We start from the raw sequence: 24,457 nt of genomic DNA on the forward strand, positions 1-24,457 counted from the left end.
GAGCAGAACAGGCAGATCGACGAAGTACACTGCTGAGGGGAGCAGCAGGCAGGCCAGGAGAGGTCTGCTGCGCCATGTGGTCACCTCCGGGGCAGCCGGGAATCGAACTCATGAGGAAGCGGCTTTAGATTCTCAGTGCTGTGCTTTAACCCGCTGCGCCACCAGGGAGGGCCACTTTCACACTATCTTTTAAAAAAAAACTTTTATTTATTTTTGCATATAACTGGGGAATAGGCCAGAGGTACAAGTGGTGTGTATGTGTGTGTATGTGTGTGTGTGTATTCACTAGAGACAGAGTAGGGAACAGAATAAGTGGATTTATTGAAATACACTAAGGGGAGCAGCAGGTGAGATAGGAGAAGTCTGCTGCGCCACATATGGGTCAACTCCCTAGCTTAGATTGAATTCAGGCTGCAGAAGTGATAGCATAATAGCACTGGGACTTAACCTCTATGCCACACAGGAAGGGCGCTATGAAAAACTTCTATGGCTCATTCTCAGGTACTCTTGCACAGAAAAGTACAGTATTTTTGTACTTACATTGGTAACATGTTATAACATGGAAGCAATACAATAAAACCCAAAGATTAATGAAGATTAAAGATTAATCTTGTATACTTCAAGATTAGAACTAATATAAATTCTTCTACCATTCACATCTTTATTTTTGGAAGTGTAATACCCTGGCATTTAATTATTTTGAACTTTGTGCTGCACACTAGAAGAGTTAAAATATTTATTTGAATTTGTAATATATTTACAAGGTTCAAACATCAAACAATACAATATAGTAAGAAGTGTCCTATCCTTCCCTCATCTGCCTTACTATCTATCCCTGCAGGGGAAAAGAACGAACACACACACACACACACACACACACACACAGTGCGAATATGTTTTTTTCCTTTATACTCAAATTAGGAGTTTCACCTAACAATAAAACACAATGGAAATCTTTCCATAATCAGTACTCACAGTTTTCTTAAAACAGTGGCAGTATCACATTATACAAAGGCATGTCAAGTATTTTCTCAAGCTGTCACACTAAATTATGAGTATTTTCCTTTACATATCCTTTTCTCACCCCTCATTTGACAAACTGTACTCTTCAAGGTCATATTAACTGGTGTTCAAGTAGTTTCAAGGTCATATTAACTGGTGTTCAATAAATATTTGCTGAATGAAGGAAATGATGAAACATTTTCAAATGCATTTATTTTTTAAAAAGCCCCTGACTAGGCTTTCTTATACACAAACAACCAAGCAGAAGAAACAGAGATAAAAAAAACCATCCCCTTTTCAATTAAAACAAAAAGAATCAAATACCTGGGAGTCAACCTAACAAAGGAGGTAAAAGACCTCTACAAAGAAAATTACAAAACACTGTTAAAAGAAATACAAGAAGACACCATGAAATGGAAAGACATCCCCTGCTCATGGATCGGGAGAATTAACATCATCAAAATGGCCATCCTGCCAAAAGCAATATACAGATTTAATGCCATCCCCATAAAAATCTCAATGACATTCTTCAAAGAAATAGAAAAAATGTTGATGAGATTCATATGGAACAACAAAAAACCTCGAATAGCCAAAACCCTCATGTCTAAGAAAAATCAAAATGGAGGCATTACAATCCCAAACTTCAAGCTGTACTACAAAGCCATAATAATCAAAACTGCATGGTACTGGAATAAGAATAGACATACAGACCAGTGGATTCGAATAGAAAACCCAGATATAAACCCACGAGTTTATGGACACCTAATTTTTGACAAAGGAGCAAAGAAGATACAATGGAACAAAGAAAATTTGTTCAGCAAGTGGTGCTGGGAAAACTGGGTAGCTACATGCAAAAAAATGAAACTAGATCATTGCCTCACTCCAGTCACAAAAATCAACTCGAAGTGGATTAAAGACCTAGACATAAGAACGGAAACCATAAAATACCTAGAAGCAAAGATGGGTCAAACACTTCACGACATACACTTTAGCGACATCTTTAAAGACAGAGCACCCAACGCCACAATAGTGAAGGCAAAGATAAATAGATGGGACTATATCAAGTTAAAGAGCTTCTGTACAGCAAAAGAGACATTACTAAAAACAAACAGAAAGATCACTAATTGGGAAAACATTTTCTCACACAAAAGTAGCGATAAAGGACTGATCACAAAAATATACGGAGAACTGATCAAACTCAACAAAAATGAAGTAAACAACCCCATCAAAAAATGGGCAGTAGAGCTAAAAAGACACTTCTCCAAAGAGGAAATGCAGATGGCCAACAGGCATATGAAAAAATGTTCAACATCACTCGTAATAAGGGAGATGCAAATTAAAACCACAATGAGATACCACCTCACCCCAATGAGAATGGCACATCTTCAAACAACTAGCAACAACAAATGTTGGCGAGGATGTGGAGAAAAAGGAACTCTCCTGCATTGCTGGTGGGAATGCAAACTAGTACAACCACTATGGAAAACTGTTTGGAGGTTCCTCAAACTGCTAAACATGGAGCTTCCCTATGACCCAGCAATCCCACTCCTAGGTATCTACCCAAAAGACACAAAAACACTGATTGAAAAAGATACTTGTACCCCATGTTTATTGCTGCTTTATTTACAACTGGAAAAACATGGAAGCAGCCCAAATGCCCAAAAGTAGATGACTGGATTAGAAAGATGTGGTACATATATACAATGGAATATTACTCAGCAACCAAAAAAGAGAAACACATGTCTTTTGCAGCAACTTGGATGGAGCTGGAAAAGATCATGCTTAGTGAGATAAGCCAGAAAGAGAAAGAAAAATACCGGATGGTTTCACTCATAGCAGGAGTATAATGGACAAGGCGAGAAAATAACAAAAATAATGAACAACCATAGACCAGAGACATTATGTGGGGGTGGAGTGGGGAATGGGATCAAAAACGGGGTGGGGGAAGGGAGGGAAATGCATGGGACTATGGTGGTGGCACAGGGGTGATTTGGTGATGGGAAACCCGTGGGGATTACAATTGAGATGAAAAAAAAATGTGAAAAATGATGTAAAAATAAACTTTTTAATAAAAACAAACAAACAAACAAACAAACAAACAAACAAACAAAAAAGCCCCTGACTATTGGAAATTTTATTAGCTGCTTTTAAACTATCATTGGAATATAAACTAAAGATAATTAAACACATAACTGAGATTTCATTATCTATTTCTGGTTGCAAATTTAAACATCTCTAGTCTCTGTGTTTTGAAAACATTTTATTAGTACTTTGCATGCATTAGGTGCTACATAAATATTGAATAAGAATCCAAACAGGAAGAAAGAAGGTACTCTCCAGTGATGGTGTTAATCATCAATGAAATGAACAAATAGAAGAAAAGATTAATAATTAAAACAAGTATTTTTATTCTTTACTCTTAAAAGTACTGCACATGCATTTTTTATTGAGCTCACCCATTTGTTGAAAAAGGAGACAAAGCCATATCCCTTAGACTTTCCTGTTGCCATGTCTTTTACCACTCGGGCATCTCTGAAATCAGAAACAATCAGAAGTTTAGATTTGCAAACTCTTCTCTGAGTACCAAGTGAGAATTTTATGCACAACTCATTTTCATGTTTCATCTTCATTAAAATGAACCTTTAATGCAAATTCACCTTTCAGTCTTTTAAAATTAGCAAATGAGGCTTAATTTTATAAACATGCAAATCAGTAACTTCCTAAATATAGATGTTTACATATATGTACAAACTGCCTCCAACTTCAAAAAGTTTTTTAAACTTTTAAATATTAAACATGGTGAAAGTAAGTATTCATATGAATTAACCACTTATGGGTTCAAATTAGATGGCCTTCTTTAACCATGCAATTTTATATTTGCTATCTTATACCATATACTACCTAATGATTAAACAATTAAAACTGGAAACTAAAAGAATGAAAAAGTCATAAATTCCTAAATTAATTAAATTATTCCATTTTCTTAAATCAATTCACACCCCCCTTTTGAACTAAGGATAAAATTTGAGAACTTGTTATTCTAATGCTAAATCACTGAAGAAAAATAGACACACACTTTAAAATATATAAGAAAAGATTTTATACTGAATTTTAAAATAATAACCATGTAAGATTGATTGGAAACTACAAGATTATAAAGGTAAAATTTTAAAAAGTCAGAAAGTAAAAAAGCACGCCAACATTTATCCATTGTGAACCGTAGCTTGTAGTTAGCCAGGGCAATTCTGTCCATTCTTCAGAGATACTCTGCAAAATAACCAGAGCCCTATTATTTGAGATTGAGTAAAAAAAACCCAGCCATGATAGCTAAAACTCCATACCTCAAAAAATTGGACTCAAATTGTGCTTCACAGGCAATCTGCTTTTAAGTTAGCCAGGTATGTCACAATGCTTGTTCTCTCAGGACACATGAACAAAACAGGCACTTTCACAACAAAAACCCAAGTCAGAAAGCCATGCAATATATATTTTATATTAAAGTATACATCAGCATATCTTGATCAATTTAGGAGCGATTCATTAAGTGTTTAGGGTCAAGATGAGAAGAGGTAGTGGTGAAAAAGAAAACTAATTCAAATCACTTCTCAGTATGTAAAAATACTTATCAAATTAGCTGTATAGTATATATGAATTTAACTTGGTAGCTGATTCATTTCTATACCAAATATGCTAGACTATCCAAAACTCATGAATGGGAAGTTTCAACTATATAAATTAAAAAGGGCACTATTTTTTTTTATACAAAATATTTTGAGAGGTGACCAACTACTCCACAACTCTATAAATTCAGCAATGATGTAGGAGCACCATAAAGAGTTTCTATCATAAAAAATTTTCAACATACAGTTACCAAACTTATTTCCTTTAGCAAATTAAGAAATGATACTACCAACTGAAAATGGTTCTCTTAAATTTAGGAGTGCTACCTCCTCGGGTAATATAAAATTTAGACTGCATGACCTCAAGTGAAAATTACAAAAATTAAAGATCCCAATAATATATACATTAATTATGTATTGACCATAAGCAAATCTGAAACTAAAACTATACTAATATCCATAACAAAAAATTAAATCTATAATTAAAAAGTCATGAAATAACTAAAATTTGAGTATCATTTAACTGGAAACTCATAGTTTAATAATCTTTTTCCAATCCAAATGAAGTTCCCTGTTTTTAGAAAAGCTACTTTAACCAGTATCAAAGCATTTAATAAAATAGCTATTTAACCTGTCAAAATGTCAGAAAATTTTTTTCTTCTTAGGAAGTATTAGCCTTGAGTTATACTGACTCTTACTTATTTCTGAAAGGAATTCTCTAAGGAAGCTGCAGCAAATATTTAGATCTGATCTTTAACCCCTTTTGTGGAACCATGATTACTCTGAAAAATAGGATAAAACTTACAAAGATCTTCCACACCAAAATGAAAACAAGCACAAATTCTGCATACAGCCTTTCAGAGGCCAAAGATTAAGACCCTCAAGTCTAGATACTTAAAAACAACCTAAGCATCACCAAAATCCTAAACTAAATTAAAAGGAACAATAAAGAAATTAGAATGTATTTTCCTAATCATTTTCACAAAGAAAAATGTCCTCTACAGATGATTATATTCACTTGCATTTTCATTTTCCTACCAATGAACTGTAACTCTTTAAATGAAAATTCCCAAAATTCATCATCAGTGATATTGGTGTTTACTTCTAGTCTCCTTGTCTTCTCACCTATGTTGTCTGTTCATCAACCAAACCAAAACTAGTGTTTCTTTTTTATTACTCTTCTTGAATGAACAGTGACAAAAGAACAAGAAACACTAAAAAAATTGTTTCCTAAATTAAAAATTTCTTAAAAAAGTATTAAACCAATTTATTAATTCTTACTTTAATATGGCATGCTTTTCAAATGTTCTTTTGTGATGACTATTACTTGAGTATGCTATTTACAAAGAACCTCAAAGTGTATGATTAATAACAAATGCAATCAAGACCGTGCTTCATAAAATACTAAAAAGCATTATTGTTGTTATAACAGCAGCAGCAACAACAACAAAAGGGTTGTTACCTGGGAAATAACCTTTAATAACTGTCTTTTAGGTTAAACTGTTAACGCTTCTTTTGTTAAAATATATTAACACAAAATGAATCATATCACAGAAGTGCCAAAAGTTCTAAATTCCTTAGTCACAGCAGACATTTAATAAAGATTATGACCAAGCTAGCAAGACACTTCTTTAAAAATTAAGTACACGGCAAATTTATCCCTTAAAAACTAATGCTAACTGAAAAAGGGTACTAAGATCAATGGAGGCCAAAGATTGATTTATCAACAGCAAAACAATCTTTTGTTGTTAACTGCTTGGCAAGTCTCTAAATAATGTAATATTACATTTAAGTGTTAAAAGGAAAGCCCAAAATTCACAACAGATTTTCAAATTATTTTTATAAGAGATTGTTCTAATGAAAGGCAGTTAAAATTTATCTCTATTACTTACGATATTCTTCCAAAAGGTGCAAAAGCAGCTTTTATATCTTCAGTTGTAATTTCTGGACTGAGATCACCAACAAAGACATGGAAATGATCTTATAAGGGGAAGGAAGGGGAAGTGAAAAGAAAAATAAAATTTTAGAATTTAAAAAGTACTAAAATCTATTCATAAAGTATTCTTAAAAATAATTTATGGGTTACAGTAAAGTATAATACTATCCTATATCTATACAAATTCTATCAATTTTAAACATTACAAATCAGGGTGATATAGGAAAGAATTCTCCTAAAAAGACTGCTATAGCTAACTGGAAACTGACAGATATAGTTCTACTGACAGCCAATTATACTGATCTATAAAAATAAACTAGTATCATATAACAAAGTTTGAAAAAAAAATTAATGACTTAATTACCATCTTAATAGTAATTATTTACATTTATTCAGTTTACCACTATATTAAGGCTTTACAAACTGAAACAAAATAGTGGTACTGTTAATTATGTAGACTAGATTTGCCTCAGTTAAAACAATTTACTGAAGCTAGCTATATGATATACTTGGTTTAACCATATTTTGTGAAGAACAATCAAAGAAATACCTTGCATTGCAACAGTTTGATGTTAAAGTATTTGACAGTTTTCTCAAAAGCCAACAGTTTTGGTTGCCCAGACATTACACCATTCAGTTTATGTGAATCCATGTGCAAGTGAACTAAGACTGAAGGCAACAGAATGAAAACAGTAATCCCTTCACTTTATATCAGAACCATTAAAAAAAGCATTGGAGAGAATTAACGATCCCGTACGTGTTTGTTTTTTTAAAGACAATGCTCAAAAAAAGAGACACTTTAAAACTACACAACAGTTGTTTCAACATTTTTAAATGTACACATATATCAATTTTGACAAAGTATATTTGGAAAGAAAAGTTACCCCTAGTTGGCAGGCCTTAAGCAACATATTGGGTTGTCATTTGGGAAACACAGATTCAGGATCAACTCAAGCAACCGGAAGATCTGGGTATGAAGCACAGATCGTGACCTCAAGGAAGCAGGGAAACTTGCCCTTTAGTTGGTGAAAGAATTTCTAAGGCATCAGCTGCTACCAAGGGGGTCAGAGAGCTTGAAATAGCACCAAAGTAGTGGACAAACCACACTTGGTCAACACTGGGAAGAAGGGGGAAAAATATTGCCAGAGACACAAATAGAAACATCACCTCCTCCCTCCCACCTCCCCCAACATCAAACAAAAAAACTTTAAGTGGTTAGTGAATACCCTTTCAAGAGATTTCATTTTATGTTTAAGAAGATACAATTACCTTGTGAACGCTGTGTGCTGACAACGGTACTACCTGATGACAAAGATTAGATTTGTTCTTAAATTTATTAACACAAACACATTCAATCATATCTTAGGATAACGATCAAAACATTACTGCAAACATGTACGATGTTTATATGCTTTACAATAAAACTACTGTGTATAATAAAAATAAACGTTCAAAAAGCAAAAAAGCATACTTACTGCTTGTATCTTTCTTTTGACTGCTGGGAGTTGTTGCCCAATTCACTTTGACTTCCTAAAAAAAAAAAAAGTGTTTCTACATGTACATTTCAAAAAAAGCTCAAAGTCTGTTAGTACAACAATTCTACCTACGAAGAAGTGGGAAGGTGTATGTTTGAAATTATGAGATTAAAACCTTCAAGAGGGTACTGCCTACCCTTACACAAAAATTTTTACTAATTCTAATTTTACACACATCTCTTTGACATTCCATTAATCTTTCTTATCTAAAACACCAATAATTTATTTCCTATTTATTCTTCGTTAGAAACCAATGCTCCTAGATAGTTTAAGCAAACTTAAGTAATTTAAAAAATATTTTAGTATTTACCAAGTGAAGGTATGCTGGAGAAACCTAATGTACACTTGCTTGTTAAAAACTTTATCCTACCTTTTTATTTTTTTTTTAATTTTTTTTTTTTAAGATTTATTTATTTGTGGCCCTCCCTGGTGGCGCAGCGGGTTAAAGCACAGCACTGAGAATCTGAAGCCACTTCCGCATGAGTTCGATTCCCGCCTGCCGCCTGCCCGGAGGAGACCACATGGCGAGCCAGACCTCTCCTGACCCGCCCGCTGCTTCCCTCAGCAGTGTACTTCGTAGATCTGCCTGTTCTGCTCCCCACTCTGTCTCTGGTGAAGCTTCTCACCGCCCCTGAGCCTCTGGCCTGTACCCCAGTTCTGTATGCACAAATAAATAAATCTTTAAAAAAAAAAAAAAAAAAAAAAGCCAGAGGCTCAGGGGCGGTGAGAAGCTTCACCAGAGACAGAGTGGGGAGCAGAACAGGCAGATCTATGAAGTACACTGCTGAGGGGAGCAGCGGGCAGGTCAGGAGAGGTCTGCCACGCCATGTGGTCACCTCCAGGGCAGGCGGGAATTGAACTCATGCGGAAGCGGCTTTAGATTCTCAGTGCTGTGCTTTAACCCACTGTGCCACCAGGGAGGGCCTATCCTACCTTTTTAATATAACACTTCCAAAAAGAAAACAAAGCCGTATGCAACTTCACATTTTCAAGTGCAAGTCACCTTCTTTAATTATGATAGCTTACCTTACCCATTATCTTCCGTCCATTCATAGCAGCTAGTGCTGCAGCTGCATGACGATGCTCATAAAACTCCACAAAACAATATGGATCATTTCCAGCTGTCTGTTGAAAAAGACATACAAAAGTCAATTTTAAGTTTTATACTACATAAGCTTAAGATATGGAAAATTCTATGTTATCTCAGTGATCAGTTCATGGAGAATAAAGGATCCATTCACAAGTACATATTTCAACAAAGAAATGAACTTTTAAATATGAGCTATTTTTCTACCAGATGGTTTCACTCATAGTAGAAGTATAAAGGACCACAGTAGAAAATAATAATAATGAACGACTATATACTAGAGACATTTTACAGGGGTGGAGTGGGGGATGGGATCAAACATGGGAGTAGGCAGTGCACAGGACTATGGTGATGGCACACAGGTGAACTGGTGGTGGGAAGTTCACAGGGATCACAACTGAGCTGGAAAGATGCACAAAATGATGTAAAAATAAACTATTATATTATTTTTAAAAAGTTATCTTTCATTGGAAGTTATCTTCTTCAACAAGTTATACTATACCACATTTAATCTTTTAATTACTGAACAAGAGTCCTATTTATGCATGTATGTGTATATATCTCCCTATAATAAATGTTTTTTCCTTCCCCATCATTCCTTTAAGCTTCTATGAAGTGTTAACTTTTAATGATTTTTCTCTCTCATCCATTAAATTTTTATTGCTAGAAAATGTACATATATCCTTGCGATTTCTAATTTGCTGAATGTAGAAAATCTCAGCCAATATGCTTAAACCTGTTTCTAAAAAGTAAGTAAATGGGCTCTGAAAACTAAAGAGGTTGACTGGTAACTAAAGTTATAGAATCGGTTTTAGAAACTTGGACTTTCTAATATCACTTTTTTGCCTGTTAAAAAATCTTTTTAGGGCCCCCCCTGGTGGCGCAGCGGGTTAAAGCACTGCACTAAGAAGCTTAAGCCACTTCCGCATGAGTTCGATCCCTGCCTGCCCCAGAGGAGATCCACATGGTGAGGCAGACCTCTCCTGACCCACCCGCTGCTCCCCTCAGCAGTGTACTTCTCCATCTGCCTGTTCTGCTCCCGGCTGTCTCTGGTGAATCCTCTTACCCTCCGTATCTCTGGCCTGTACCCCAGTAATAAATCTTTTAAAAAAAAAAATCTTTTTAAAAATTCCCCCCCACTTTCTGCTGGTGTTTCAATTAGTTAATGAAAAGTGAAGCCTGGGTCCTCCCTGGTGATGCCAGGGGTTAAAGCGCAACACTATGAAGCTATCCTAGCCACAGCACCTCCCTGCCAGGGAGATGACCCACATGACATGGCAGACCTCCTGTCTCGCCTGTTGCTCCCCTCAGTAGTGTATTTCAGTAGATCCGCTTCTTCTGCTCCCCATTCTGTCTCTGGTGAATCCTCTCATCCACATACCTCTGGCCTGTACCCCAGTTCTATATGCATAAATAAATAAATCTTTTTTTTTAAAAAAAATGAAGCCTGGATGTTCTATTGTAAATCAAAGGAGTATAAAAAGTTGATATTTCACAACTATCAGTGTAAAATGCCAACTCATTTGTTCATTTTTAAATGAAAAATTCATTTAAAAAAAAAAACTAATCCAGAGGCTATTATGAGCCTAGAATAAAGAAACATACTATTTTAAGTGAAATGAATAGTTTAAGTCACTGGCAGACCTTCTCTGGTGGCACAATGGGTTAAATGCAGCCAGTACAGCATGAGTTCAATTCCTAGAGGTGACCTCTCCTCGCCCACCCACTGCTCCCCACTCTGTCTCTGGTGAATCCTCTCATTGCCCCTGCACCTCTGGCCTATACCCCATTTCTGTATGCATAAATAAATAAATTCTTAAAAAAGAAAAGAAAGTCACTGGCAGTGATTTTTAGGATTTTTGAGCAAGGGGATCCCAAAATTGATGATGCTGAGACTACCACTTAAAGATAACACAATGGTACATATTAATATAAATTCTACAACAAAGAGCAATGTTAACAGGCATCAGAGTATGTGGTTAGAAAGAGTAGAACAAACAAATGAAAAAAGTCCATTTTATTTTGTATCCCGAAAAAACTGTACATTTTAGATTTAAAAAAACTAGGGACCTTGCTGGTGGCATATGGGGTTAGGTATTGGCACTATGAATCAGCAGCCACTGCAGTCCAAGTTTAATCTCAGGCCAGGGAGCTGACCCACATGGTACAGCGGAGCTCTCCTCTCTGATATTTCAGTTGATCCACTGTTCTGTTTCCCACTCTGTCTCTGGTGAATGCTCTTCACCCTCTGTGCCCCTGGCCTGCACCCCAGTTTTTGAGTACATAAATAAATCTTAAAAGAAAAAACTATTAAGGCAGGCATTAACATTTTGCATAATGATTTTTCATCAGGCAAATATCTGTAATAACTCAGATGGGGAGAGAATAATGAACTATAAACAAATGTCTCATTTCTGCATCTATTAAATTGAAAATAATTTATATTGTTTCTATTGAGCATTTGTGATAATGCATTAGTATTAAAGTAACTAATGGGTAGTGAAAATTCCACAAATGCTGCAATAGGGAAGGAGACCCAGATCAAGGAAAGATTGGCATTCTCTACTAATTTCCCCTTTTCCTATATGTACAACAATCTTCTTTATCACAAAGGTATACAAAAACTAAATGTACCAAGAAAATATTTAAAAGAATGTAAGGACAAAAATCAAATCCTGAATCTACAAATGTTTTGTACATGACCCTGCTTCATTAGAATAAAGGTTTAACATTCCAAAAAGCTAAGACAACAAGCTAAAGTCAATTGGCTAAATTACTGTTCTTTTAAATAAGTTAAAAAAAAGTTAAATTGCATGAGAAAAAAAGTAGCAGTCTCTCTTTCTCTCTCTCTCACATATATATATATTATTTCCTGGGAGGAAAAAAAGAAATCAAAAGCTTACAGGATGATGGGGTAAATAAAAGGATTTCTCTTCAGTACTGTCTTCCCCATCAAAAAATCTTTAGTCTTTTTATATATCTTATGATTGAGGGTTACACCAAAGAGATGAATAAATTCAGTTTTTTTTTAATATAGGTCCTGATGGATGAAATGGTCTAAATGCAAGAAAAATTTGAATCATGACTTTAAAAATAAGTTTAAACACTTCCACATTAGTAAATATCTATTATTTTTTACCCAATTTCCTAATCTAATTGTAAAGTTTGTTTCCAGATTAGCCAATCAAGTGGCACATAAAAAAATAGATGTCTTGATGTGCCTTAAAGCTAGAGGTTAGAGATAGTCCTCATCCACTGTTGAAATGACTCTAGGAATGCTCTAGAAATCATTTTAGCTCCATTCTCCTCTTCTCTTATTAAATAAACTTTATTAAATAAAGTTCATTTCTAGTTACAAAACTGACTTCATTACAAATTCATAAAAATTCCTATGAATTTATACTATTTTAACTAACTTCAGAGCTCCTGAAACTAAAGGATTTAAATAATATATTAATTAAGTAAAAATACCCTTACATCCATAATCATTTTGCAGTTTTTACAAGGTCCAATCTGGCTAAAAAGCTGGAGAATTAGAGCTTCTGTCACATCTCTGGAAAGGTTACCAACATACCTAAAACACAAAGAAAAAAAATTAAATTTAAATGTTTCTTTTGTATCAGTTTCTAAAGTTGTTTACTTAAAAATGAATTTTGGTAAATAATTAGACCTTTGCCTTAAAATGACAATATTTGAGACCAGCATATAAAACCTTGCTAAAACCTCAAAATCTCTTTCCAAACAAATATTATTTACAAATATATTATAACCTGCTTATAGAAAAGTTAGCATATACATGCATAGTTTTGCAAATAAATGATGTTGATTCTAAGTCTCTAAGGTTTATCCCATAAGATATGCTGAGAAAGCTCAGAAATGATTAGGTATACACACCATTTTTATACAACCTATCCTGAGAAACTGTAGTTGTTTACTTCTACTGTATCACTGAGAACATTACATTTTCTTCAACTTTAACTCACATGAGTCCCCAAACTATGTCCAATTAAGGTATATTCTGGTTTAAACTATAAACATATTTTTAAAAATTTATTAGTAAATCACCTCCCAGATATTGTATATACTCACAAAGGGATGGGAAACATTTCAAAAAACTTTCACAGATCAGTGGAAGTAGATGGAGTATAAAGATCCCAAGAGAAAGTTTTAACAAATAATGAAAAGACTGGTGACTATCAAAATTAGTGTAAATGAGCATTGTAACCTCACTTGAATGGGATGGTCTTCATTTAAAGTGCTTATAAAATGGGATTCTGAAATGAAGATTACTTATAGACATGTTAGATGTGTGTCACTTTGGAATCAGAGAACACAGTCTCCAACAATCAGCTTCTCATTTGTCTGCAAGAATCCTTCTAAGAACATGAAAATAAACCTTTATATGTGCCGTAAAATGTGGATTCACCATTGATGTAGTGGGGAGCAGAACAGGCAGATCGATGAAATACACTTCTGAAGGGAACAGCGGGTGGGTCAGGAGAGGTCTGCCTCCCCATGCACATCACTCCCTAGCCAGGAATCGAACTCATGCTAAAATGTCTTTCGCTTCATAGTGCTGTGCTTTAACCTGCTGTGACATCAGGGAGGGCACAGAAATGCTAAGTTCTTAAGGACAAAGAGTAATTCACTTTTAAAGATTTGACAGAAAAATGATTCAAAAAAGCAATATCAGGGGCCGCCCTACTGGTACAAGAGGCCATCTGCAGCCATTGCAGCACTGATTTGTTCCCCAGCCAGGGAGGTGACCCACGCGGCGCAGAGAACCTCTCTTGTCCCACCCTGCTATTCCCCTCAGTGTATTTCAGTCCACCTGCCTGTTTTGTTCCTCACTGTCTCTGGTGGGTCCTCTCACCTACCCATTCCCCCAAACCTCTGGCCTGCACCTCAGTCCTTGTAAGCATGCATGCATATATAAATCAATCAATCAATCTTTAAAAGGCAACATCATCATCTACTGATAGGAATCTTGCCAATACTTGTCAGTGCAATTATTACTGCACCAAGTTCATAGTAAAAAATCAGGAATCAATTATACATTTATCTTGCTTTTTTAAGAACTCTAGTACAATATATCCAATAGCTCTATTTGATGAGAGAAGCACTTTACAGAGAGACAGTATTAAATTAACATGTAAGATCTGTTGAAATAAATGATTCAGAATTATTAAAAGGAGGGCCGTCCCTGGTGGTGCAATGGGTTAAAGCGCAGCACTGCAAATTAACAATAGCCATTTCAGTGTGAGTTTGATCCTCTGCTCCTGAGATGACCCACAGGGTACAGCAGACCTCTCGTGTTGCCAGCTGTTCCCCTTGCCAGTGTACTTCCTCAATCTGACTGTTTTGCTCCCCACTCTGTCCAGTGAATTCTCTCACAGCCCCTCTACCCCAGGTCTGTATGTATAAATATCTTAAAAAAGAAAGAAAAAAAGGATTACTAAAAGAAAAAAAAATCATCAGATTAAAGTATGGTGTTAAAACATTTCTAGGGTGCTAGTTATCACAGAGATTAATTAACTGTAAAGGGAAAACTCTTATTAAAAACTTTAAAGTGCAAGTGCTGTGTTTTACCACTTTTGACCAAGTTACCAAGTTTTTTTTTAATATTTATGCATGCTAGAACTGGGTACAGGCCAAAGGTGCAGGGGTGAGAGGATGCAGCAGAGAACAGTGGGGAGCAGAACAGGCAAACTGATTAAAATACACCGTGGAGGGGAGCAATGGGTGGGACAGGAGAGGTCTGCCATGCCATGTGGGTCAGCTCCCTGGCTGGGGATCAAATTCATGCTGCAGTGGCTGTTGATAGCTTCATAGTGCTGCGCTTTACCTGTTGTGCCTACCTGTTGTGCCACCAGGAAGGGCCTAAGTTATCAAACTTTTAACTTACCTTGTAGGTGGACAATGAAATGTGTATGTTATGAATTATATAGTATCACCTATGAAATATTCAAATCAAAAAGTTCTAACTTGAACCTTGTCAAGCTTAATTTTAATCAAAGTATACAGAATATCAGCCATTCCAGATGTAGGATCCTGTATAAGACTTGTTCGATATCTTCAAAAAATTGTCTTAAAAATTTTTTTAAAGGCAGGACTGTTCTTGATTAAATGAGATGTAAAGTGCTAAATACAATGACTTGGCTGAATGACCTGGGAGGTGAAGTAGCTTTTTCATGTAGAACAGTATTAATGAAATGAGGAAAATCATTATTAAAACACCACTGTGCTAATGACAAGATCCATTTATGGATATCTTTTGTGGTTGATGAAACCCTTATGGAGAAATTGGATATTAGTATAGCCTCAAAGTATTTCTCTAAAAAAATATGTATTGGCTTTAACTAATGAACTCATTATGAGTGGAACTTAATTTCCTTCTCCTTGAGTGTGGGCTCAACTCCAAGAGTATGTTGAGAAAAAAAAGTAGTCACTGTACACTGCAGAAAGGGCCAAAGTCATGAATGACCTCTCACATGCTGAAGAAACAACCTGATGACTAGATGTAATGTGGTATTTTGGACAGGCATCTGTGTGAGATGGGGAAATTGGAGTGACACTTCAATATAGTATTGTAGTTAATAAATGGTATCAATGTTAATTTCTTAGTTATGTTAACAATATAATGGCTATATAGAATGTAAAATAAAGGAAAAGTTGGCTGAAGATTATACTAGAACACTCTATACAATCTTTACAACTCTTCTGTCTCTTTTCACCTGACTCCAGTGCGTGTAAGTTATTCTCAGGATGGCCTATGTCGATATGAAAAAGAAAGGTTTTGTTCCTTTGAAAATTTAGTTCTAAAATCTACTCTGCTAAAACTAAATAATCTAGTGAGAAGCAGGAAGTATTTTAGAGAACCTACATGCTATCATTTACTTTTTGAAAAACGTAGATGTTTCTGATAGTACCTTGTTTGAAGATATGTAATAATAAAAAGCTATTTTAAAAAGCACCAGAGGGGGCCCTTCCTGGTGGCGCAGCAGGTTGAAGCACAGCACTGAGAAGCTAAAGCCACTTCAGTGAGTTTGATCCCTGGCCTTGGAGGTGATCCACATGGTGTGGCAGACCTCTCCTGACCTAGCTGCTGTTCCCCTCAGCAGTGTACTTTATGGACCTGCCTATTTTGCTCCCCACTCTGTCTCTGGTGAATCCTCTCACTGCCTGTACCCTAGTTCTGTATTCATAAGTAAAAAAAAAAACAAAAACAAAAAAACAACACCACTTAGTGTGGCCTATTGTGTACTGAAAACTCCAGCAGAAGCTGCTATCAGGTCACACAAAGCTGCACAGAGAAATTCTCCAAAGGAAGTAACAACCTGCTTTTGAATTGGTAATTGGTTTAAAAGAACTACAGGTAATGTTTATGTAACATTTTTTGTATCAAAGAAATCAAATCCTAGCCCAAATAAAAATAATCAATATGGGATTGAACCAATTAGTCTCTTGCATTTTTACTAGTAAATTAATCACTGGGTCCAAATCTTTAAATTTAATGTTACCACTTTGCAAAACTATTTGAGACAGGAAGCCCAAACTTGAAACTTGCAGATTCTTTATACCCAAGATACTTTCAAAAACAAGTTTCTTAGTTTGTAGAATGATCTGTACATATATTGTTTCTGAATACAAAGGGATTTCCTATCAGTAGTATGGATTTAAGTTACATGGGTATTTTAATATTTTTTGGCTGCCAAGTATCCTCTAATTTCCTAGAAAATTCTCAGCCTATGGCAGAGTCTAATTCCTCCACAAAAGCTAAACAGGTTAGAGATTGATAATGACTCTTTCACCTCACTAAGGTCAATTAGCTACCACTCTTGAACAGAGAAGGCAAAATTAGGGATTAAAGGAACAAAGATTGCAGAGAATCCATTTTGCTGTAGGCCCTCCCTGGTGACTCAGTGAGTTACAGTGCAGCACAATGAAGCTGTGCGCAACTGTAGCATGAGTTCAATCCCCCCCCCAGGAGGTGACCCACATGACACAGCAGACCTCTCCTGATCCACCCACTGCTTCCCTCAGCAGTGTATTTCAGTCAATCTGCCTATTCTGCCCCCCACTCTCCCTAGTGAATCCTCTCACCCACCACACCTGTCTGTACCCCAGTTCTTGAATGCATAAAATAAATAAATCTTTAAACGCCCACAAATCCTAGGAGTATCTAACATTTTTCATAAATTCTGTGTACTGACTTTTGTTGCTTGTATTTAAGAAAGTTCTGATTGATAAAGTGGTATGGTAGCAGTTGCAAACCACAGTTTCTTGTCAGGTTTATTGAACAACTAAACAAAATGGTAATTTTCCTGTATTTCTGTAATTCTTATTTTTGGAAATGTTTTTATCAATATTTTGGGGGGAAAAGATGTTAAAATATCCCTTTTTCAGTTGTTCCATAACTTCCTGTTCACAGGATGGTTTGAGGTATCCTATGTTATTAAATTGTACTGTGACTATGTAAGAGATGTCCTTATTGTTAGGAAATACATGGTATTTAGGCCTGTTGTACCGTCTTCTCAGCCAAAAAAAAGAATTTACACAAATAAGACAAATTAGTCTATTTGTTGATAAAGCTATATGAAAGGAACTTAATTTTTTAATGTACTATTTTTGTTACTTCTCTGTACCTTTTTAACTTTTCAAAATAAAAAGCTACCTGAGCCAACTCAATGGAAAAAGTCACCAGTGCTGCTAGCAAAAAATTGATAGTTCTGTCAAGGACAAGAATTTGATATTTAATACTTTTTTGGGAAGCTAATAAAAAGTTCAATTACAAATTTGGAGTCCAAAGCATATAAGATGTTCATTTTTATTAGCACAACTCTAAAATATTTAACCTATAAAACTAAAATACTAAAGCAAAGTGCTGTACTGCATTTGTCTGGGGTTATAATCATTGCATTAAAATGCAGAATTTGATCTGAGGCCTCTGTGAAAGTTAGTTATGACTAGGTTATTAATCTAATAGTAAATTCCTTAAGTGAGATTTTTACTTTTATTCATACTCTACATTTGTCTAGAACCTAAAATATTAGAAGTTGCTACTAATATATGTTTGTTAAAGAGATATAATTATACTTTCAGATTTACTTTGAATATTTGCAATTTGCTAGGAAATTGTCCCATTTTGTCTAAGTTACTCTAGAGGGACAGGTTTGTACTGGGGTAGTAAATATATGTACACTTAAACCTATCATAGCCTATTATTTAACAACTGCCTAATCTTCACAAAGGATAGTCTTCTGTAAGACAAAGGAAGCCCTCTTATTAGCAACTTTGCACTTGAAGATTATATACTGTATACATAAACCAAGCAAATGTAATTCATATCCTGCCTGTAAACATCCTAAATCATCTATGCTCTCAAATCTATTTTCATTTTTACTTACATTTTGCAACAAACTACCATTTTAGATGATTGATAGTAAACATTGGTAAATCGATTTAGTGTTCATTTAATTTCATTCTCATATCCCACACTCAATCCATTGGTAATTACTTTGTGGCAAATGCAGGCATTTCCTCTGAGTCAGTTAAGTACACAGGTGATGCTCAGATTTTATCTTCAAAGAGTAAAATCTTAATTTGCTGCTTGGAAGTGTAGCAGTTTTAAAGCAAATTTACTGGGCATTTGACATGCACAGACTCTATGTAAGACCTTATCAAAAACCCTGGCTTTGAGAGTCATTAAAACAAACAATTTACATTACAGGTGAAAACATTGTGAAAACTTAGGGGTTGCCACCTAATATTTTATCAATATTTGCCTGATTGGAAAAATGGGAGTTTTGGTTGAAAGAAGTAGGAGAGGTGATAGCAGGAAATGTTAGTGCATAATCTACTGGGGGAAAGATTCTTGGATGAGGTGTTCTAGTAAGGAATTCAAGATAGTCAAAGTATGAGCCATACATTGAGAACCAGGATGAACAAAAAGGTATATGACCCAGGGTGAGTTTGTTTTTTCATTAACTGTAAAATGAATCAATTCACCTCAAAGTTCTGACAAAAATTTTAAACCAGCGTTCACCATAGAACCTGACACATAATAAGCATTCAGTATTGTTGGCTCGAAATTCCTTCATTATTTTTCCAGCAATGGTTGGTGCCCTGTCCTCAAGCTAGTACTATTTGACTAGTTGCTTTTGGAAAAGCTGAAGTTATCTTCATTACTTAATAACCCCAAATTAACGTACTAAAACGGTTAGGTACCTTGGTATTTCCAGCAGTTTGTGACATTAAAGATTTTAAAATAATACAAGTCTTAAGTATTAAGACATAATAAAAGATGAGCAGTGCTCAACCCACTATGCTGCTGGCTATCATAATTGTAGTAAAAAGCAAGGGGGGAAACGGTTTTACTAATTTCTAAAGACTACTGGGGAGTACTGACCTACAGATAAAACCTTGCAGACAACAAAGATCACGCACTGATTGCTGTATCCTACTAAAAAGATACTTAAGGCAACTCACCGGTTATCAGATAAGCTAGCAATGTTTACTAATTAAGGTATTAAGAAAGCAAGTGTGACTACATTTCTCAGATTACAAAAGAAAACCTTTAGGGTGAAAAAAAATGGTTACACTGTACTTCATAACTAGTATTTAGAGAATTGCCAAAAGAAAGTCTAAATTGTATTCTTGTAATGCTCCTCTCACTGCCCTGTAACATTCTTACTGTCGATTTCACAAACTGCCGACAGAATAAAAAAAAAAGCTATGTCAAAAACTCATCTGCTTTTTTTTGGTCTTTTCAAGAAAGGCAACAAAGGCAGGATCACCTCGTTCTCCAACACTTTGGAAAAACAAAGGAGAATGCTGTGGGGGGGGGGGGCGGAACCCCACAAGGACAAGATCCCAAACTGAGATAATATTTTAATGAAAACCTTAAAAATTCTTAGAGGTGACTTAAGGTGTTGATCAACTGTTGCTTCGTAAAAACTGCCCGCGAATTCGGCAACCTATCAAACACAATAGTAGCAAGCGAAGATTAAAAAAAAAATGTATTAACGCCGCTTCTCAGTTGATATATACCTCCGAGGGAGAGTTCCACCTTTAATAAAAAGTAGTTTCAAAATCCTTAGGGAGTCCGGTTTTAGGCTTTTTGGTCGGGAGTGGGGGTGCTACAGAGAAATAAAGTTAAAGAAAGGCGAAAGAAAAATATTTGGCTTTCTTCCAGTTGGCAACTGCGAGAGTAAAGTTTACCTCACTGAAAAAGAGTACAATCAGCTTCAGGAGCAAAAGTCCTAGCAAACAGAAGAAAATGGAAGAATTTCAGGAGACAATCAGAGAAAAGTAAAAAGGGTGACCGCCGCGAGAGCCCACAGAGGCAGCTCAACAAGGAGGGGGCGGGGAATAAAGGGAAGCATGGGGCAGAAAGGCTCGCCGAGTTCTGAAAGAGGTTTGAATGAAAAAGTCTTTTCTCCAGGCCGAAGATCACAGAGGGCCCGAGACGAGGCCAAAGGCCACGCAGTGGTGCAGTTAAGGGGAAGGGATTCATTTTAGAAGGCTGAGACCCCTCTGCCTCCACCTCGTCGTCTCACAGCCCGGGTTTTCGTCCCGAAGCATCCAGCGTGTACTATGGACAGGAACCATGGTATTTCGGCGTCCGCGGAGAACAATAGGCTGGGGAGCGGCGCAGGGCCGAGGCCTCCCTCCGGGACGACCACCTTCCCGCCCCCCTCATCGTTGCCCCAGACTCACAGAGTCTTGGGCATCTCGTCCTCCATGGCTGCTGCTGTCGCGGCGGGGCCTCCGGGTCCAGCTCCCTACCCTTTACTACCTCCCAAATCGTGTGAGCCGCTATGGCTGCGGATAGCGGGGCTTGTCTGCTGACCAGGGGAATACTCCGCCTCCTTCTTCGGCAGCAATTACACTAAACCGCCCGACTCAAAGCGAACAATGAAGCCCCAATACAAGATGGCGGCGAGCCGGGAGTGCAGGAGCAGCCAGCTAAGTGACCCAGACCGCGCAGGCGCAGAATAAGCGAGCTCTTTCAACCTCCCGGCCGCCTGGCTACACCTCAATCCATAGGTTCACTTGTTGCGCAGCCGCTCTTCCGCCCTACGCGCTAGCTTTTCGCACTGCGCAAGCGCCATGGTTAACTATTTCAGGGCTTGCATAAACGTTTTGTCTTCTTGCTGCAGATTTGAATATTTCAACAGTGAAATATAATGAAGAATACATCAGCTTAAAAATTAAAAATTGTAAATGTTTTCAGAGGAAGAAAAGTTCATTAACGATTGAGCTACATTAGGAGAAGTAAAAGGCGTGCGCCGCCCGGGAATCGAACCCGGGTCGCAAGAATGGGAATCTTGCATGATACCACTACACCAGCGGCGCTGTTGGTGAGAGGGAACACCAGAATCTCCTAGAACTAAAAGACAGCAACCGCTCAGAAAATTGAATATTATTAAAATTAAAAGTATATTCACCGTTTATAATTTTGTTCATTAATATGAAAAATGCTTTCTCTTCCTTCATTCCAATACAATTGAATAGACATTCTTAGATTTTCTTCAAGTTAATACACTTTACTCAAAAAAGGAGGAACTCACTAAGACTTTGTCTTGGTGTTAACTAAAATTTTGAGAGTCAGGAAAATATTTCCAGATCTTGCGAATTTTTATTCACATTTGTATTTCTTTGGTATATTCAGTGTACATTGGAAAGTATTTAAGAAATATTTTATGCAAATCGATCATAAGTATAATAAAACCCACTGAGTCAGGAGATAGGTACATTTCAGTTCTCTTCAAGGGGCAAAGAAATTGGAGCTCTGAAGCGTAGTTCAGTGTTCTGATTATGCATTGTGTACTGCATGTTACAAGTTACATGAAATATTCTTTTAGGCATAGGAGAATGTTCGTGTCCTCTTTGAGGTAATTCCTTTAGTCTTTCATACATTTTGGACCCCTATTTTTGGAACTGTCTTTAGAATCTGTAGCATTTTCTTTGGCTTTTATTCAAAGATATCAATACGATATTTTTAGGATGATTAAGGCAATTGTTAATAGTGAACAGTGCTTTTTAAAAGCCTTTTAAGCTATAATTCACATGTCATATAATTCACCCTTTTAAAGTGCAATGGTGTTTAGTATTTTCACAGAGATGTAGCCTTCACTATAATCAGTTTTGAAACATTTTCATCATTCCTTATCAAGTGGCAATCATTCCTACTTCACATTCCGCCCATTCCACTAGTCATCTCTTTGCCTTTATGGGTTTGCCTATTCTAGATATTTCAAGTAAACAGACTCATATAATGTGTCTCCTTTAACAACATTGTGTTTTAATGATTCATTCATGTTGTATTATGTAGCAATACTTTTTTTTTGCTAACTAAATTTCCATTATATGTCTATAGCACAAGTATTTTTTTAACTCAAAACTTTTAAAAATCTTTACTATTTTTACTTATATTTATTAATAAAGTTTTACTAAAAACTTTATTAAAGTTTTTGTTATGAGAATAACACATCTTACTGTCAGTAGTGAAACAATATAAATAAATAAGGAAAAGATTAAAAATTCCCTCACTCTATCCACTTGAGGTAGAAACAGATCAACCACATCTTACTTTACTTTTTCTTTCTAAAGTTTATTTATTTATGCATACAAGAACTGGGGTGTAGGCCAGAGGTGTGTTTGTGTGAGAGAGAGGGCTAGAAGGAGAGGATTCACCAGTGACAGAGTAGGGAGCAGAACTAGCTGGTCTACTGAAATACATTGCTGAGGGGAGCTGCTAGACAAGAGAGGTCTGCTGTGCCATGAGGGTTATTTCCCTGGCCAGAGATCCAATTCAAGTTGTAGTGGCTGGCTATAGCTTGATAGTGCCATGTTTTTAATCCCCATGTCTCCACATCTTATTTTATATGCATACAGGTGCACATAGGTATATAGAAGTATATGGGATTTTAGCAATGTGGTGATGTTATAAATATTACACTACACCTTTCTTTTCTCACTTAAACTTAATTAAATGAAAATAGATCTAATGAATTCTTTTTAATAGCTGCAAAAGTCCATAAAATGAATGTGCCACAATCAATTAAATATCAAATTGAATAAATGACCATAGTGATATTGATGAACATTGTTACTCCTGTTTTTTAAAATTTTATTGATTTTTAAAATACTCCAAATAATATCATCTTGGTTGTGTATACTTATGAATGGATTATTTTATTCCTGTAGAATAGATTCCCAAGTATGATGTTAAGTGGTATGTCTATACCTAAGCTGATATATCTATATATGTGTTTTTAAAAGGTTTTGGAAATTCACACCCCCATCAATGTTTGAAAGTCAGTGCATGAGATCTCCACTTACCCCACCCTGTTTTCTTCTGCATCTAATATCTTACTAATCTTATTATTTTTACCAATATCATAGATGAAAAATAGTATCTCCTTGCTTTAATTTGCATTTATCTAAATTACTACTGGGGTTAAACATTTTTTTGTATGTGTATTTTTTTTAACATTGGCTCTTTCTCTTTTGTGAATGCTATCATATACTTAATCTGTATTTGTTTATTTATTTATTTTTAACTATGTATGCATGCATGCAAGAACAAGGGTACAGGCTAGAGGTGTGTGGGGGGGGGTGAGACGTTTCACCAGAGACAGAGTGAGGAGCAGAACAGGCAGATTGACTGAAATATACTGGGCAAGGGGAGCAGTGGGCAAGACAGGAGAGGACTGCTGTGCCATGTGGGTCACCTCCCTGGCCTGGGGTAGAACTCAGTTGCTGCTGAGAGCTTCATAGTGTTTTGGCTTTAACCCTTTGCGCCACCAGGGAGAGCCCACTGGATATTTTAAAGAGAGAGTTAGGAGTAAGGTAGAGTCCCAAATTACAAAAATTGAGAAAGGAGTGTTGGTCCAAGTGAAACCCACCTGGGTTGTTTAACTGGTGCTTATCAAAGTTAGACTCTTACCCTCCCACAATGACTGGGAGACTGGGGCTCTGTCTTCATGCACTGGCTGAACAAACAATTCCTTTCAAAGCCTTGAGTTTTCTTAGACAGGCACTTTAAGGAGTATGAGGGTCATCCCAAGGATACAGCTTTCAGTTAGCTGTTAAAAATTATGTCAATGCACAAAAACACTGATTGAAAAAGATACCTTCACCCCCATGTTTATGGCTGCTTTATTTACAATTGGAAAGATATGGAAGCAGCCCAAATGCCCAAAAGTAGATGACTGGATTAAAAAGATGTGGTACATATATACAATGGAATATTACTCAGCAACCAAAAAAG

At 36.1% G+C, this 24,457-nt stretch overlaps 1 protein-coding gene and 1 non-coding gene across 6 annotated transcripts in view; both read right to left on the minus strand.

Annotated features, from left to right (window-relative positions):
• Positions 1-21,151, minus strand: part of TIA1 (TIA1 cytotoxic granule-associated RNA binding protein) — a 31,268-nt gene extending 10,117 nt beyond the window's left edge. For 2 of the 5 annotated variants that reach the window (XR_001145951.1, XM_012731597.1), the window contains exons 1-7: positions 20,899-21,126; positions 12,652-12,754; positions 9,120-9,218; positions 8,034-8,088; positions 7,828-7,860; positions 6,515-6,602; positions 3,459-3,534 (exon numbers count right to left, since the gene is read on the minus strand). Coding sequence is in view for 4 of the 5 variants with exons in the window: in XM_012731597.1 (XP_012587051.1) it covers positions 3,459-3,534; positions 6,515-6,602; positions 7,828-7,860; positions 8,034-8,088; positions 9,120-9,218; positions 12,652-12,754; positions 20,899-20,924 (480 nt within the window). In the remaining variant the exon portion in view is untranslated. Of the gene's footprint in view, positions 1-3,458; positions 3,535-6,514; positions 6,603-7,827; positions 7,861-8,033; positions 8,089-9,119; positions 9,219-12,651; positions 12,755-20,898 lie in introns of all 5 variants that reach the window. The other 3 variants (XM_004691490.2, XM_004691491.2, XM_012731599.1) reach the window with 3 other exon arrangements.
• Positions 21,152-21,466: 315 nt separating this feature from the next.
• Positions 21,467-21,537, minus strand: TRNAG-CCC. Its single transcript has one exon. It is a non-coding gene; the product is annotated as a tRNA-Gly (tRNA).
• Positions 21,538-24,457: the final 2,920 nt, after the last annotated feature.

Source organism: Condylura cristata, unplaced genomic scaffold (genome assembly GCF_000260355.1).
Source record: "Condylura cristata isolate star-nosed mole 26May11 unplaced genomic scaffold, ConCri1.0 scaffold00031, whole genome shotgun sequence".
Classification (NCBI taxonomy): Eukaryota; Metazoa; Chordata; class Mammalia; order Eulipotyphla; family Talpidae; genus Condylura; species Condylura cristata.